Below are 18,256 nucleotides of genomic sequence, written 5' to 3' on the forward strand. Positions count from 1 at the left end.
ATGTTTCCGCTGGCAGCACACTCCTGTCCCGGTCAATGGAAACCTTACACCAAATGCATCAGACCTTCTGCCACATTTAGAATGGATGGTCTGGTGTCTTTTCTTCTGTTTGGGATCTCCAGGTAAAGCCTGATGGCCCTGAACAGAAAAAAATAAAAAGCATCGGAAAAGCCAATAGGTCTCGCCTATGCAAGAGCTATTGGCTTTGCCAATGTATTTCAGCCAGATTGTACACCAGCGAGGCTGATGTTCAGCATGGCCAAACATTTATGACATAGAAAAGAGTGACCTTGCATGCAGTGGTATAAAGTGCAGTGGTGCAGAATAGAATAGAGTGACATAGAGTGCAGTTGTGTACAGTACAGTGGCATAGAGGGAAGTGGCAAGAGTGCAGCGGTGTAGAGTAGAGTGGCAGAGTGCAGTGGCGTAGATTGGTGCAGAGTAGAGTGGTGTAGAGTGCAGAGCAAAGAGTACAATAGAGTGGCTTAGTATAGAGTAGTGCAGAGTACAGTAGAGTGGCGCGGTGTGCAGTGGTGTTGAGTTGAGTGATGCAGAGTAGAGTGATGTAGAATACACTGGCATTGAGTGTAGCAGAGTGGCATAGAGTTGAGTGGTGGAAGGTAGAGTGCATTGATGCAGAGTAAAGTGGTGTAGAGTTCAGTGGCAGAGTGCAATGTTGCAGAGTAGAGTGTCGTAGAGTGCAGTGTTGCAGAGTAGGGTGTCATAGATTGCAGTGGTGTAAAGTAGAGTGGCACAGAGTACAGTGGTGTAGAGTAAGATTCCATATTATAGAGCGGTGCAGAGTAAAGTAGTGTGTCGTAGAGTACAGCGGTGCAGAGTGGAATAGAGTGGAGTGGTGCGGACTAGAGTAGAGTGGCATAAAGTGCAGTGGTACAGAGTGGCACAGAATAGATTGGCATAGAGTGCAGTGGCATAGTGTAGAGTGGTGCAGAGTACAGTGGTGCAGAGTAGAATGGAGTGGCGTAAGTGCAGTGACGTAGAGTGAAATGGTGTAGAGTGGCGTATAGTATAGTGGCGTAGAGTGCAGTGGTGTGGAGTAGAGTTTTGCAGAGTACAGTATAGTGGCATAGAGCGCAGTTGTGCAGAGCAGATTGCCATAGAGTGCATTGGTTTTGAGTAGACTGGTGAAGAGTGCATTTGCGTAGAGTGCCATGGTTTAGAGTAGAGGGGCTTAGAGTTCAGCGGCATGGTGCAGAGTGGATCAGAGTGGCTTAGAGTTCAGTGGTATAGAGTAGAGTGGCATAGTGTGCAGAGGTGTAGAGGCGTAGAGTGGAGTGGTACAGAGTAGAGTGCACTGGTGTAGCATGTATTGGTATAGAGTCCAGTGGCATAGAGTGCAATGTTGCAGAGTGAAGTAGAATAGAGTTGTGCAGAGTAGAGCACCGTACAGTGGAGTGGTGTAGAGTGCAGTGGCAAACAGTGCAGTGGCGAAGAGTGGCGTATAGTGCATTGGTATAAAGTAGCATGGTGCATAGTAGAGTAAAGAGGCATAGAGTGACTTGGGGTCGAGTACAGTGATGCAAAGTGGAGTGGGGCAGAGTGCAGTGAGGTGGAGCGGTGCAGAGTACAGTTGAGTGGTATAAAGTGAAGTATGCATGGTGTGGTAGCGCACTGCCATTAAAGACAACCTATTTTCAACTGAAATGACTATTACATTTGCACAGACATACAGTTTTACTGATAAAAGTATACAGTGCACAAACGACAATGTGTGGAAATGTCATCACTTAGTGTATTGATTTGTTTTGATTGTATTAAAATATTTGTTACCATCATACTTCAATATTACAAAAAACAAATTGCTTTATTTGTGGTTTCCTAATTCTGATATATTCTGAAAAGTTTGGGCTGTTAATTTACAGACATTTAAACTTAGTTGTGCAGTAGAAAAAAAGCCTTTATATCACAGCAAGATAGTCACATAAATCCTCTCACTTAGAAGTCAGAGAATGAAAAATAAACACCAAGCTCCCTCGGAAGACCGAGCCTTATATTTGACCTCTGTCTTTGAATGCACAGCAAATGTGACATGATAAGAACAAGATTTAAAGGCCTGCTTAGAGAAAGGGAGCACTGTCAGCTGAAACATGACTGTTTGCCTTACTCTAAATAGAGCAAGTGGACCATCAGTTTGGCTGACGTCGTACTCCATGTTTGAGGCAAACTCAAAATGCGGCCATTACTTATCACTGCAAAGAGAAAAGGTGTTTGATGCATGTTTTGCAGAAGCAACGATAATCCACATACAAAATACACAGATGACGGAGCAACCAGGAAATGCAACAAGCAAGAATCTGCTGTAGGGCCTCCCACAAGTAGTTCACCTTACAGGGATGCATTTCAAGACTATCATTTCAAGTGTACACCTCGTTTTACTGTCTATCGCTGACAGCACGCGCGAGGTTCTTCCCCGCCAGTGGATCATGTCTGATTCTAGCTTTGCACATATGATGCTCTTTATGGGAGGGACAGTCACAGGGCTGACACACAATGAGAGAAAAGGACAAAGGCAAATCACGAGGAACAACAGAGGCACAGCTGTGCTGATGCAGAGGCCTAGGCACGTGGAGGGATTTGTCTGCAGTCACACAGTGCGACAGTCTTTCTTTTTTGCCACGTCTAAATCTCATACAGCCCTTACATTTAGACTGAGAAGTTTTATTCCAAATGTTTAAATTTTTTATATAACTGACAGACACAAAAAATAATTAGCATTTTTATTAGTCAGGAAGCTTTGTCGTAGAATGTATCCTCCCCTTAACAACAGAAACGTAAATGCTCCGATGGAAATCAGTGTATGCACAAGCTAATGTTGATGCTGTGGTCATGCGATCAACATGCTTACAGCACAGGTTAGGGAATCAGGTGTAGCTATCAATGGGGCAGCAGATGTAGTGGCACTGGGCCCCATAGTCATAGGTGGCCTTCTCCACCGCAGTTTTGGCTGTGTTCCACGTGAGGGACGAACTCAAACTGGACCAACCAATGTGAGCTTCAAACCACAAAGCCAATGATAAGCAATGGGCGGAATGCATTCCCAGGGAAGCTTTCTGAATGTCCCCAAGATGTCTTTAGCAAACCAAACAGCTGTACTGTCTGGTAGGCTTCGACCTACAAATGACCTTGACATCCTGGGACAAAAACTCTCAGGGTGTCAGTGTCATTAGTACTTTGTTTTTCAGAATGAAACGCTCACTTGGGATGTTTGATTCTGAAAAACAAAAATGTTTGCAAAGTTGCTACATGAAACATGGCGGCCACTCAACCAACTTTCAGTGCTCTAACTAGGGCAGACAGAGATATCCAAAACAGGGAGGCAAGGGTAATGACCTCCGCCCCCTGACCGATGGTCGGCTGTCCACTAAACTTAAAACCAGGCCTAAAGATGTGATTTTTTCCGAAGGATCTCTTTCCACTTTAAACCTTACAAATATTCACTTCCACATGATCCCCTAATAAATTAAATCAACAAAGGATCCAATCGCCTCACATGTTTTTTCCTTAGAAGTAAGTGTTTAGGTTTGACTATTTGGTATTGGAAGGGGAACAGGACTAATGTTCTGTTATTGTATTTTCACTTGTTGAGTGAATATTTTGTCATCGAACAGAATGGTAACGAATATAAAAATGCAACAAGAGTTTTTGAACAACAAAAATAAACTAATATAAGAAACAATCTTTTTCTGAACGTGGGGGTGGTGCAATGTCAACCACAAAATGGAAAGGCATAGTCGAGTGGGAAAAGAATTATAAAATACACTGTTCTTGGGATAAAGTTTGGAAATGTGTCTATTGAACAACAAAGGTAAGATGGCTGACTTTGACTGCATGGATGTGATGCCTGAGGCAAGCCTTCTGCACATCTCAAAAAGGATGCTTTGGTCAAAACACAGCTGAGCTGCCACCCCACAAACTGAATTAAATGATATTAATATAAAAAGAGGATCAACAAATACTTTCAAAAAGTCAAATTCAGGATTCACAATGTAGATGACCTGGGAGCATCGATTGTGAGGTTGTGGCAAGTTTAGGTGTTTAATATATCTGGGCACGTATCTCAAAAGTGCCCCAGGACGGCACAACAGACATTTACGCCCGTTTTGTGCACTCCCGGGGCATTTTGGTATTACATAAGGGGTTGCAGACTCTTGTGCGGCCCCTTCTGTAATACAGATAGTGCTTGCGCATCATGTGCACCAGTGCTATCTCAAGAGGACGTTCCCTCTTTTGCATGGGGGCTGGCTCCATGCAAACGAGGGAATCTATTTACCTCTGCGACCGCACCATATTATGGACAAGGGTTCAGAGGTAAAGAAGCTGTCAGGTGGTGTACTGACAGTGTGCCACAAAAAGGTGACAAACTGTAAGTAATCCTTCTGATGGCTGCCCTCTGGAGGCGGTCAATGAGGTCCTATGGACCCCCCATCCCTTGAAGGCGGGTGCTGTCACTCATTGCACCTGCCTGCAAGGGGATCTCTCTCCTCTTTAAAGTGCAGGCGGGTTGGCCCCTGAACAGTGTAACACAGAGCAGCTTTGAAGCAGCTGCTCCGTATTTCACTTGAATGTGCTGCCCCAAGGGCAGCACGAGTACGCAGCTGCTCTGGGGGCAGCGCATTCAGCCTAATAGGGTGCAAATTCCCTGTTTGCACACGGCACACCTGTTTCAAGGTGTACCATGGTGGAAACAGGGAAAGTGTGCCTTATAAGTAATGGGACCCCTGGTGCTTTGTTTAGAAGACATAAAAAGCAAAAAGAAGATGACTGCTGATACAGCCTAAAGTTCCCAAAACAGCAACATATAATTTGCATCCTAGGTCATTGTGAACTTAAATGAGCTTCTCTGATTGCTTTAACAAGAATCACAGTGCTCTAATCATATTTTTTGCATCAAAACATAAAAAATGCAGTTATATCTGAGGGATACACAACAATATCACCACATCTCAATTGAATATTTAAACAAAATGATAAAAGAAATTAAAATGAAATTTACACAAACATAAAATTCCATAATCTATGAGTGTCTCTAAAAAATATTCCAAGATTTGCTAAGGGGTAAACAATATTACATTATTTAAGACCAAGGGCTGTGAAAAGCAAAAGAAAAAGGTGGGTTGAGTAAAAAAACTGAGGATAGTGGAATTAAAAGGGTGAAGAAAGAAAAATATGAAGCAACACAAACAATGGAAGATAACCATGGGAGAGAGTTGAGGGTAGCAATTCATTAAGAATTACATTTTGCAAACTTTCCTACTTTTTCATCCTTTCTGGTGTCTTGTATTTGTCTGGGAGCTTCGGTGTGGTCTGAACTGCTAAGTAACAAATACTTGTCAACCTACATGCTGTAAAATTTATATTTTAAATTTGGCGTGGTCAGCTCCAGGTTAACCTGACTGGCTCAAAATATCATTTTTGGAAAATGTCATAAGATTGAGATTGGTAAATGCCAATTTAGAATTCAAACTTAATCATTCTGCCAAATCATCGAACTAATGATTTTAATCAGCAATGCATTAGAGGGCCCGGAAATGCCGCCTTTTACCTGCATTACGGGTATCGGGTGCAGGTCCGGGAGGATTGGGTCAATGGCAAATTTTCCAGACAATGACTCAATATGGAAAAATGCTCTATCTAGATTCATTACATGTGCATTTATTGTATGTGTAAATCCCAAACATTTGGTATGAATCTGGTCTTCTGGCCTTGCACTGGACACCTCTGTGCTGAATCAGTTCCTCATTATCACACTTCTATTATCAACCAAGACCAGACAGTGCCTAAAAAAAGTCTCAACCCGCATTGAGCACATTGGGTAAATGTTCTCGCTAACTCGCTCATCTCTAGTGCCAATTCTAGTGACAAAGGTCACGTTGCGTCTGACTGCATGGCACTTTAAGATAACAGAGAAACAGTGCATTAGAACTCTAGTGACCGGATAACACGCGGCATTAATTTCTATTTCTCCGAGGTCATTGTAATGGCTGTTAAATGTTCAGTTTTATATTTAGTTCTTACTAGGGTTCTCATTTTCTTTTAAAAAAAGAGACTTAAGCAAAATAAATTAATCCGTATTCCCAACATCACGCGATTCAAGTGAATAAAAAAAAGAGCTTGCGCTTCTGGCTCCAAACACAACCACTAGACCATAACTCTATAACACCTGGGACACATTGGTCAAATGGAACAGACCATCAACGAGCATTAAAAACTGCATAACAAACTCTGGGAGGCTTTCTAGTGGTCAGCTGGTCCATTGGAATTCAGGGTCAACTAGGTACTCACCTTTGTTGTCCTTGATGTCCACGGCGGCCTGCGACTCCAACAGCAGTAGGATGAGCTCGGTGTTCCCGTTAAGTGCAGCATGGTGTAAGGCTGAGAATCTGTGGAGAAAGAGGTAGACTATGAGGAACTAAAGAAGGCCTAGGACAGGATCCGCAAACACTTTATGAAACAGAGAGAGCGCATCATAGATACATAAAACGAGGTCAGAAGTAGGAACAAGACTAGCACAGGAAAATTGCAAATCTTTCTAAGAAAGATGGAAGATTACAAGAGGACAAAAGGATTTGATTTTTTTTTACCAATGTGTTGCTGTGAAGGAAAACATATTTGCATTTTTAGCAATTTTATTATAGATAGGAGCACATTTTGCACTATTAAAAAAAAAAAACATAATTTGTGCTGAAAAGTAATATTTTTATATGACGTTCACGCTTTACCTTACAAGTATTTGCATGTTTTATTGATACCTATGTTCTTTTAAGCCATTATTAACCTTTTTTTAAATCTACGTTTACCCCCTTTTGTTTTCAAATATTTCAAAATTTGTTAGAAAGAAATTATAATCATATAGGATATGGACAGCGAGAAAAACTGATAATGCACCACAAGTAACTACAAGCGTGCATCCTCTTAAAAACTGTGAGGCCGATTCACAAAGGGCCTCTGAACTCGTGGCTGAAGCACTTCAGCCGCGGCGGGGTTCCCACACTCGTAGCGGGTTCCCCGCAATGGGCAACTGCAATACGGAGGTCTCATCACGGCTGCAGGGCCTCCGCCACGAGTACGGAGGCCTCTTGTGAATAGGGCCCTGTAACTTTAGGTGGGTGCAATACACAGTAGAAGGGTAACATGTCTTGTGCTTGCTCGCACACACTATTCTCCGTATGTGAGGGGAGCACATGCTATGCCTGTGTACACCGACAGCGGGGAACACAAACTCCAAGACTAATACTTTCTTCTGCGAACAACCATGGTTTTGTTACCAAGTTACCTCTTTCCTGTCCTATGATCTATGTTGTTTCCTCCTGTAAGACTGCTCTGTTAAATTAGGACTTACAGGCACAACTTAAAGAGTGGAGTGGCTGAACAATACAAACAGTTACTTTATTAGTATAAAAAGCAAAGGACCTAGACTGAAAGAAGACATAAAATGTCTTTGTTTCCCTAATAGCTGCGATTAACAAGCGCCTCGGTGCTCGCAAAGTTTGGAGTCACTGACTTTCCTTTTTCAATTTCATCATTTGGTAGGACTTGGATTTTTGGTTCCTAGAATGCAGTTTTTTCTTTAGATAAATTGCTATGCTGTTCATTTAGTTTTTCTTTATATTAACATTATCATTTTAATCTGATTAGTCTACCTATCACACAGTCTATATTTAGTAAGCAGCCTCGACTTATTAAGGTTCCTTTGTTGTTGTCTTTTTGCACATTAAAAATTCCCATTACAGACCATTATAATCTAATATTCTTGTCCAATTGCTCCAATTAAAGTGAACTAAACTCCCAGAATGAAAGCCCCGAGATGGAAACACAATTTCCCTAGTGACTTAGAGTCATCAGACAATCCGACTTATGACCGATGATTAAACTAATTAGGTCAAATTTGCAAACATCCTATGTGATAACATCAAAATGTTTATTCAATATTTTGTATACTATAATGGGTTATAAAAAAAAAAATAAAGCAATTCAGTTTTATTGAATTTCGAAAGTGCATTTCACAATTCGTGGCTGAACTACCAACCTATCAAGATGGCATCCACAATACCAACGACCAACACATTGTGAAGGTACGTTATTAAAAAAAAGCACCGGTTTACTATTCTTAGCTCCTCACCCACATACCTCGTTGATATGTTGGTAGTTTATTTAGTAAATGCAATATTTTTGCAGGTCGATATCTGACCATGGAGTTGTGACATACTCCTTTTGCGACTCAGTAAGAATGTCAATGCTTTGCTTTCGTCAACCATCATATAGTGGCATAACACCTTTTCAAACCTATTGCTTAGTACCAAATGACCCTGAACTAATTACAATAAGATGGTACTGGGTGAAAGACGTTTCTATTAATTCATAGGATACTTTTCAGGTATTTTCCATTATAGTTTTCTGTATTTCTCTTTTCAGCTCTAGGTTCCACTGTTTCTTTACTCCAAACTCTCTTGAACTATCTCTACTCGATGATGTCACTTCCTCACCATTAAAGAGGAAACATAAGCGAAATCAAACACCCTCCAACCATTTCAGTGACATCAGACAACCCTTGACACAAAGGACGAATCACTGAACTTCTTGGCAACATCCCTAACTCAAAAGAAAACTTGATGTCCAAGCACGGGCAATCAGCCATGCCTAATAAGAGGCACAATTGTGGAAAAGTGTAAATTTTACGTTAGCATAAGCGGCAGCCATTTTAACTGTCGCGTCCATTTCATTTCTGTCGTTTTCATTTTACTCTTTGCTGTTCGTCTTTTCACCCAGCCTGTGTCCTCCAACTTTAGCTGACCTCTCTGACATGGTCAATCTGGTGTACGTGCTGGGGGTTGCAGCTGCCGGTGCACCTGGTCTCAGAGGTTATCTATTGATAGCTTATTGCCGCCATAAACATTCCTTCTTCCCCCTCCTCATCTCCTGACCATCTGGTCAGGCTTTGTTCTTGTTTGCCTATAGCTATTTCCATGCTTAAACCTGTTCCCTCAGTTTTCCTTCTCATGAGATTGCATTCTAACAAACAGTATATAAGGACGATGGTTTTTGCATTAGGTGTACTTCCTCCCACAACACTTGAGGGGGTTGCTCGGACGCAGTCCTGCTCATGAGCATTTAATAAATTTGGTTTGTTTTTCTTCACTCCAGTGCTGATCTCTCTTTTGTTAGTCTTCAGACCCGTAGACGAGAGGGTGACCTTGTGCCAGTGTGCCCTCACGGGGGTACATTTCCACAATTGGCGCCCAGCACAGGGGGCCCCATCGGAGACGGAGCTGTCTGAAGGAGTGGTCTTGGCAGAAGATCGAAATTATCACTGAGGGCACGCACTGCATGAGAAGACCTTTTGTCTTTGCAGCCAACATGAACTTTCCGGTTTTTCTGACTTGACCCTCCAGGTGGTGGCCGGTCTCGACTGGGGCTTCTCTGGCGAATTTAGAGGTGACCATTAGGTCGACCGGAGATCGTCAGGGGGGAGTTGAAGACTTCTGTATGGTAAGGTCACGGATGCAGCACTCTTAATTGTTTGGTTTGGTTTTGGTATTCATTCTTTGCAAAGACTGAAGGCAGGTATTGTGGGGATTTTTCTCCTTCTGAAACTTGTTTGGATAAGTAATATTTTACATATACTTGTAAAAGCAGGCCTGCTTTGAGCACACTTCGTAAGTGGTGCTGCTGTTGTAGTACTAAGGCTGTTTTGGAACAAAGTCTGCCGGCTTCCCCAGAAGGGACCCCGAATAGAGATATGTATATAAAATATGGTATTTGTCCCATAATGTATGGCTCATTGTGGAACAAATACACAAAGAAAGAGCCTGATCTACAGTGGCCAGTGAATGGGTCATTTGATTCTAAGAAGGTTCAGTATGTGGAACAGTGTTTGTTCAAAAGGAAGAGTAGACAGGATATGTTTGATAGTTTGCGTATGTGGGTTAAGGAAGTGTGAGAGAGAGCGAAGAAAGGGGAAGCTATAGCACAGAAAGAACAGCGGAAAGCGATGTATCACAAATGTGTTGAATTAAGAGATAAGGAGATGCAGGAAGGAATAGAAAAGGAAGAGAGAGAACGTCGATTGCAGGTAAATGGCCAGTACCCTATTAGATGTCCTGTCTATCCACTGCTTATAAGCCTCATGATGAGACTATTTTATTAGAGCGACTCCCACCCCGTATAAATCTCCTGATCCGAGTGACCCTGAGGGAGGTGCTTCTTCTCTTCATCAGGTGATAAGGACAAAGATCAGCGATCCATGTGACAGACTCGCTCTACTCTGTCTAGCGCAGATAAAGATAAATTGAAGGGTGGTGCTAGAGAGGAATCTCGTCGGAAGACTACAGCAACGATCCTCACAACTACAGTTCAGGCTTGGGAAGACGCAAAACAGTTATATTTGTTAGAAAAGTTCTGTTGGGAGATATTATATAATTGGCAACATATTTCTGACAAATCAGGCCCAAATGATTTGAAGACAGATTATAGGCAGTTAAGAGATGGGACTTACCCTTTCAAAAACATATCTGACACAATTAGACGAGCGGTTAAATTACGGGATGATACATTTCAAATGCAAAAGAATAGCTAAAAAGCAGCAAGCAGGCATTGAGACAACAGAATCTCAGACAGAGAAGACGGATATTCCGGGGGATGCGAATGATCCCATTAGTAGTGAGTCTGCTATGAGACCAATGCGTGAAGCTTTCCCCCTGTATGTTCCCCCAAAGGGTGCGGGAACAAATGATAAGACTTCCGATGATGCAAAGGGATATTTTATATATAATTGGATCTATACTCCCTGGAGTTGAACAGATGTTATGGCCCTTAAGGCTGCCTTGCCTGACCCACGGAAAAATCCTGCTGCCTTCTATGAGGAGGTGGAAGGAGCTATTAGTTCTTGTACTATGACATTAGCAGATATAGATATGTTCTTTGGGCTTATTTTGCCCCCTGATATGTGGAGAACGATACGCAAAATCAATGACGCTGAGGCATTTGGTGACACTTGGGTAAAATTAGAAGAAATAGATGCAGATAGGTTACCTTCTCAGAAACCCCAACAGGAGATATTAGATCTTCCTAAAGCTATTGTGACTAAATTGAAGACTCTCATACCCCCTAAGAAAATAGATTGCACCACATTAGCGTCTTGTACACAGAAAAAAGATGAATCAGTCTCTGATTTCTTTTCAAGGTTTGAGGAGACATTTCATGATTTTAGTGGCCAGTCCCTGGTGGATGACACGGGCAAACATTTGTTTGTCGACAAATTTGTTGCTAATATGTTATCAGGAACATCTAGTCACCTTTAAGCGAGTGAAAGTTCTTGGACTACTTCCTCCCCAGTTTCCCTTTTGACAATGGCACAATATTATGAGCGACAGGAACTAGAAGCAAAGGGAAGGGAGGATAAAAACGTTTAAGGAATTGAAAACAAAGGTGATGATGGCTCAAGCGTATGGTCCACCATTTAGGAGCGGTGGAGGGGGCGCACGTGCAATGCATGCACCAGGAGCGTTCCCTCTCCTTCGAGCCAATCTGTCTCCTGATCAGTGCGCATATTGTAAAGAGATTGGGCACTGGCGTTCTGAGTGCCCTGTTTTGCAAGGTCAGCAATATCAGCACGGACGGGGGAGTATTAGAGGGCGTCCAGGGAATGTAGGGAGCAGGGGTGGTGCAAGTGTTCGCCCCAGGTTTGAGGCATTTGAACAGGGACCGAATTACCCTAATGCTTTTGACAAACGACATCAGTACCAAATGACTGACTATTCTGCTGATACACCCACAGATTCTGGTTACGCATAGGGATGCCTAGGACGGGGTGTGGGACCGGTTGAGGTGCCAGTAGATCAAATGGGTCCCTATGTTGACGCAAATGTCTTGGGATCTACCGATCAATTGCTGGTTGATACAGGAGCTACCCGTAGTGCCCTGTCTAAAAGACTGGTTCCTAGGTCTCCCCTGTCTGGCACAATGATAACATCGATAGGGCTCGATGGAACACCTACACCTAGCACATTATCACAGCCACTCGAATTTGGACTTGATAAATTTGCTACAACATGCCCATTCTTGCTTTCCCCTAACACTCCAGATAACATTGTAGGTATCGATATGCTTAAATATTTTCATGCTACAATACGTTGGTCCCCGGAAGGTGTACATGTTATCCTCAACGACAACTATCCAATCATTGATAGATCTCGCCTTATCAATGAGGACACCGCTCTGGCGTCCTTGCCTTGCACTCTGGGCTAGATCAGAAACTGATGTGGGTCAAATGGTTATTCCTCCTGTACTAATTCAAGTGAGAGAAGGTGCCTCATTGCCTCGTTTGCCTTAATACAAGATATCTCGAGAGGGTGAGGAGGCACTAGCGGGAATTGTCCCGGACTTGATTAAAGTAGGTGTAGTGGAAGAGGTTCCCTACAATACTTGCAATAGCCATATCCTTCCCATTTTGAAAAAGGACACTGATACTAAGATTTACAGGTTCATTATTGATTTGCGTGAGGTCAACAAAATTGTGGTGCCCCAATATCCAGTAGTTTCTGACCTGACATAATCGTCCTCATTATGGTTCCTCCCACTGCCACCACATTTTTGGTCATTGACTTGAAAAACGCGTTCTTTTCAATACCTATTCACCCTGGAAGCCGCTATCTTTTTGGATTTACACTGAAAAATAGATCCTTCCGTTTCTGTGGAGCTCCACAGGGCTATACAGAGAGTCTTAGTATTTACAGTCAGGCTTTGAAGAGACAACTGGATTCCTTCCCCGTACCAAAAGGGGTGGCCCTCATACAGTATGTTGATGACATTCTATTAGCTGCTGACACTCCTGAGCAATATGAAGAATGTACATTGTTACTGCTATCGTTTCTTGCATCACATAATCACAAAGTCTCTAGAAAGAAATTGCAATATTGTAGACTGCAGGTTACCTATCTAGGTCACCTCCTGTCTAAAGAGGGACGTGCGCTAACACCAGATCGCATCCGAACCATTCTAGACACTCCTGTACCCCATACTCGAAAAGATGTCCGTGCACTGATTGGCCTTACTTCCTTTTGTAGGCAGTGGATCCCCTGTTTTTCGCATAATGTCAAACCTTTGTTAGCCCTTTTGACCAAAGATGCCCCTCCCATGGACTACTGAATGCCAGAGCGCCTTACAACAGTTACGTCAAGCCCTTTGTTCTGCACCAGTATTAGGTACCCCAGATTACACTAAATCTTTCACGCTCTATGTCCACAAAAGGGAAGGTTGTGCCCTCTCGGGCTTAACACAGACACACGGCGATAAACAACGTCCGTGTGCATATTTTTCAGCTGTCCTTGACCCAGACGCTCACGCGCTGCCAGGATGTTTCCGAGCGGTGGCAGCAACGGCTGTATCTATACGCCAGAGTGAAGAAATAGTTCTGTCACACAAACTGCTTGTGTTAGTACCCCATTCAGTTGATGCCTTACTAAACCAAACCAAGATGCTGCATTTGACAAGTGTCCGTCTGACAGGATATGAATTGACACTTTTGGCACCCCATATCACACTAAAACGATGCTTGACACTAAATCCAGCCACACTATTACCTTTTCCAGCTACTCAGCCTCAATCACTAGAGCCACATGATTGCATTATTCTCACTGAAGAACAAACGAAGGGTCGCGTTGACCTGCAAGACACTCCCTTCACCATTCCAGATGGCGAGTTATGGGTTGATGGGTCATGTTTGAAATTACCCGATGGCACCACATCTGCTGCCTATGCTATTACGACACTCCAGACAGTAGTTGAGACAGCTCGCATCCCACAGAAATCGGCCCAAGCAGCTGAGCTGATTGCTCTAACAAGAGCGTGTGAGCTTAGTACAGACTTGCTCGTCAATGTCTACACTGACAGTCAGTACGCGTTTGGGGTAGCGCACAATTTTGGCCGCTTGTGGAAGTAACGCGGTTTCCTCACTTCACTTGGAACGCAGATAGTGCATGGAGAACTAGTGCACAATCTTCTTACTGCCTTAACTTAGCCCAAGAAAATAGCTATTGTTAAGTGTAGTGCACACAAGAAGGTGACAGATAAAAGAGGGGCAGGTAATGCCTTTGCGGATCGCACAGCTCATGAGACCGCAACACAGTGAAGCACCACGTCTATGTATGTAGTTAAGTCGCAAGCTGAACGTTCGCATGATGCTAGAAAGGAAGTGTTGGATATGCAACAATCTGCCTCCTTTTAGGAATTAGACCAATGGTCTAAGGAGGGAGCACTGAATGATGAGGGCTGCTGGAGGAGCAAAGATATGGCTAAATGGAAGTTGCCCACTGCATACCTATATCCTTTGAGCCATATGGCACATGGTCCAGCACATGTTGGTGCACCCTCAGTAGCAAAACAGCTTATGCAAGTCTGGGATCATCCTGATATTGCTGGAACCGCTAAAAAGACAGTCCAGTCTTGCCTGGTTTGTCTTCAGTATAATCCTGGAAAGGGAACGCAGACTCCTACGGGAGGGTCTCCGACACCATCTGCACCTTTTGAGGTCCTACAAATGGACTACATTCAGTTTAAGCGCTTTAACAATCTTAAATATGTCTTAGTAGCAGTTTGCGCCTTCAGAAAATGGGTGGAGGCATATGCTATGAAAGACAATACAGCCCCTGTGACTGCGAAAATACTCCTAAAGAAGTTCTTTCCTCGATTCAGTGTTTGCCGAATTTTATGGAGTGCTAACGGGCCCCATTTCACTGGACAGGTTGTAGATTATGTCATGAAAGGGCTAGGGGTCAAGCAGAAGTTCCATGCTGCTTTTCACCCACAGTCAGCAGGCCTGGTGGAACGCTACAACTCCACACTGAAATTGAAATTGGCAAAAGTACAGGCTTCCACTTCTCTGAAATGGCCCGATGCATTGCCTTTGGCACTGCTTTCCATCAGATCAATACCTCATACATGCTCTGGGCTTACCCCATATGAGATAGTGTTTGGCAGGCCCATGAATATTTGGGGGGTCCCTAAGCCTCGCTGTATAAATGACGTGCCTCATGCATTGATGAGTGATTATCTGTCTCAGTTGACTGACAGCTTACTTTCTATTCAGGTTTGAGAAGCTCTCCCGGACCGGTCACAAGGTGATGGACATGACCTGCATCCGAATTACTTTGTTATGGTGAAGGTCTTCCAGCGGGCGAATTGCCTGGAACCTCGCTGGAAGGGCCCCGAGCAAATCCTCCTCGCCACCCGAACTGCAGTCGAATGACCAACAGGAAGAATTGGACCCACGCCAGTCACTGCAAGAAAGTTCAGTTCGCCTTGGTGGATCCCACTGTGCTGGAAGATCATTGCAACATCTTGGGTCACAGAGACAGGACGAGTAGTGTCACCTGAAACAACTGAGTAAGTCTTCCCGGACCACACGATCCCTGGTGCATCCAGGTATCTACTCTGACCCAGGAAGAAAGGCGTTCCAGTGCAAAACAAGACAGGTGAAGCCATTGTCCTGAGTGGTTAAGTCTGACTACAAAGGGGGGGTCACCTATTAGTGGTACTCATCTCAATGTCAGTGAAGAAACCAACGTCCGCTCAGGACTCTTAGGGCGCTACCTTTCTTGTCTTTTTCTGATGAAAATGAGTTCGCCTAAAGAGAAAGAGATCGCTGCGACAATGTGTTACGGCTGTGTACAATCTGTATCCTTGGTCTGACTTTGACTGCTGCCATCATCGCTACTGTAATGTGGGTCGTGGAGGAAGCAATGCCTGGAGCCTCCTTGCCTAACATTACTGTTACATTGCCTGCTACAAAAGAACACCATAATTTTGATTTCCCACAACATGAACAGGGATACCGGCAAAATCTGAGAAACAATTCATTTCTTCAAATGTTGCATCAGACCCACCACCTATGCAAGGCTACTAACTGTTGGGTTTGTGGCAAGATTCCTCCTCATCAGAACATAAAAGAAATCCTGTTGTCCCCATTGCCATTTTCTCACAATGGTTCATGCCAAGCTTGGTTTAAACTTCTATATGCTTCTTACAAATTTAACCTCTCAGAAACATGGGATGTGGGCGACCTCAACACCAAACTGAATAAAGCCTGCTATCCCAACGAAGATGGGGATCCACAAGCAAAAGGGACTCCCTTGGAAATGGAAGTATACAGTAAGGAAGTGCTGCAACGAGCTATGTGTATCCAAACTCTAGGTCGGCTAAAGGAAATGGACCACTTGTTATCTCTGTTGCCATGACCACTGGCCCCCTTTGTGTACAGAGTGCAGGAGATGCGCCAGTGGGCCACAGTAACTGTACTACAGTGTTGCAGATGTCTACGAGAGGCCGAAGCAGCTTCCTTGCATCACATCATACTTATTTTGTTTGTGGAGCTAAGGCATACTACTTCCTGCCTCCAGGCTGGTCTGGTACCTGTTACATAGCCTTTCTCTTACCACCTGTGTTTCTAGCTCCCCCATCATATCACCAAGATTTGCAATTGTTCGATCACCACGCTATTAGTAGGGGAAAACGTGAAATTGATGTCTCTGTAGTCAACCAGACAGAGACTACATGGGAACAATATACAGACTTTAATAAAGTATTCTTCTTCTTCGCTGGCCCAGTACAGAACAATAAGCTGGTCCGTCGCCTCACCCGTACAATGGAGGCAGTGATCAATCAAACAACTGTGGCCTTAAGAAATTTGACAGAAGAACAAGCATCGATCCGCATGGTTGCTTTACAGAATAGACTTGTTTTAGATGTTGTTCTAGCTGATCGAGGTGGAGCATGCCGCATCATCGGATCTAGCTGCTGTGTCTTCATACCGGACAATTCATCTTCTGTCTGTGCGGCCATCTCCAAACTGCACAAAATAGCCACCAAAATACATCAAGACCCAGGAACATGGACATGGACTGGGTGGTTTTGGGACTTACTTTCAGCTTGGGGTTTAAAAGTACTATCAGTCCGGTTTATATTAATAGCTATTATCTTCTCTTGTTGCTTTTGTATTCATTGTGGTCCAATGCTCGGTTGCCTCTGTACTTCTGCCTGTACTGCCTGCATACCATCTAAAGTGAATGTCCAAAATGTAAATGTCAGTTTAGCAATGGAACAAGAAATATATAGATTTATGGCAATAGACGTTGAGGACATATGAAATGCCCCTATGAAGGAACAAAACTGTCTTAGCTAATGCTAAAAGGGTCGTCTGTGGAAAAGTGTACATTTTATGTTAGCATAAGCGGCAGCCATTTTGACTGTCACGTTCATTTCATTTCTGTCGTGTTCATTTTACTCTTTGCTGTTCGTCTTTTCATCCAGCCTGTGTCCTCTAACTTTAGCTGACCTCTCTGACATGGTCCATCTGGTGTACGTGCTGGGGGGTTGCAGCTGCCAGTGCACCTGGTCTCAGAGGTTATGTATTGATAGCTTATTGCCGCCATAAACATTCCTTCTTCCCCCTCCTCATCTCCTGACCATATGGTCAGGCTTTGTTCTTGTTTGCCGATAGCTATTTCTGTGCTTAAACCTGTTCCCTCCAGTTTCCCTTCTCATGAGATTGCATTCTAACAAACAGTATATGGACATCACAAATGCCATCCTACCCTGTTCCCACCTTGCCGCCCCCTGTAGTGACAGTCACATTCTCTGTACTCTGGTCCACTGTTTGTGTATATCGGTTATGAGGCTTCCTGCAGATTCTACGACTCACAAAACCTTGAAATCTTTGACACTTTTGCTGGCTGTTTCTTCCCTAAAGACAAAGTATTTACCTAATCTCCTGCGTATATGCTGGGAGACTTGACTGACTTGTGCTTGTTGCATGCATTGTGTGGAGTGTGCATCAGCAGGCCTTACCGCTTCTAATGCTGCAGTAAACGGTCACAGGTAAAATATGGCACTGCAGTTGGGAACCCAACCAGCCTCTGCACATCAGCATGTCCATTGCTGATGTGGATTAAGACTGCCATGGCCCAGACGAAGTCATTTCTGATGTAACACTGCTAAGAATGGGGCTGTTGCAACACAATGAAACTAACCGCTACCAACAAGTGCTTTAAGTTTGAGGGATGCCAGGTTCAACCAGCAATTCCATCTCTAGAGACAGTGAGATGGAAGAAGGCACAGCAATGAGATACCATTTTATCATTTATATCTTTCATGGCCCTCGTTGACCACTTCCGCAAGGAAGAGCTCCAGGGGCTTACGCAGCAAATTCCAGCTCTTGAGAAAGTGAAAAAAGAAGGCACAGAAT

The 18,256-nt window shown here is 43.6% G+C and overlaps 1 protein-coding gene across 5 annotated transcripts in view; it reads right to left on the reverse strand.

The window, feature by feature from the left end:
* CASKIN1 (CASK interacting protein 1) overlaps window positions 1-18,256 on the reverse strand; it is a 719,688-nt gene that overhangs the window by 269,746 nt on the left and 431,686 nt on the right. For all 5 annotated transcript variants that reach the window (XM_085629429.1, XM_085629427.1, XM_085629424.1 and 2 more), the window contains one exon: window positions 6,304-6,401. In XM_085629429.1, coding sequence (XP_085485555.1) covers window positions 6,304-6,401 — 98 coding nt within the window. The remainder of the gene's footprint in view (window positions 1-6,303; window positions 6,402-18,256) is intronic.

This window comes from Triturus cristatus, chromosome 10 (assembly GCF_964204655.1).
Source record: "Triturus cristatus chromosome 10, aTriCri1.1, whole genome shotgun sequence".
NCBI classification, from domain to species: Eukaryota; Metazoa; Chordata; class Amphibia; order Caudata; family Salamandridae; genus Triturus; species Triturus cristatus.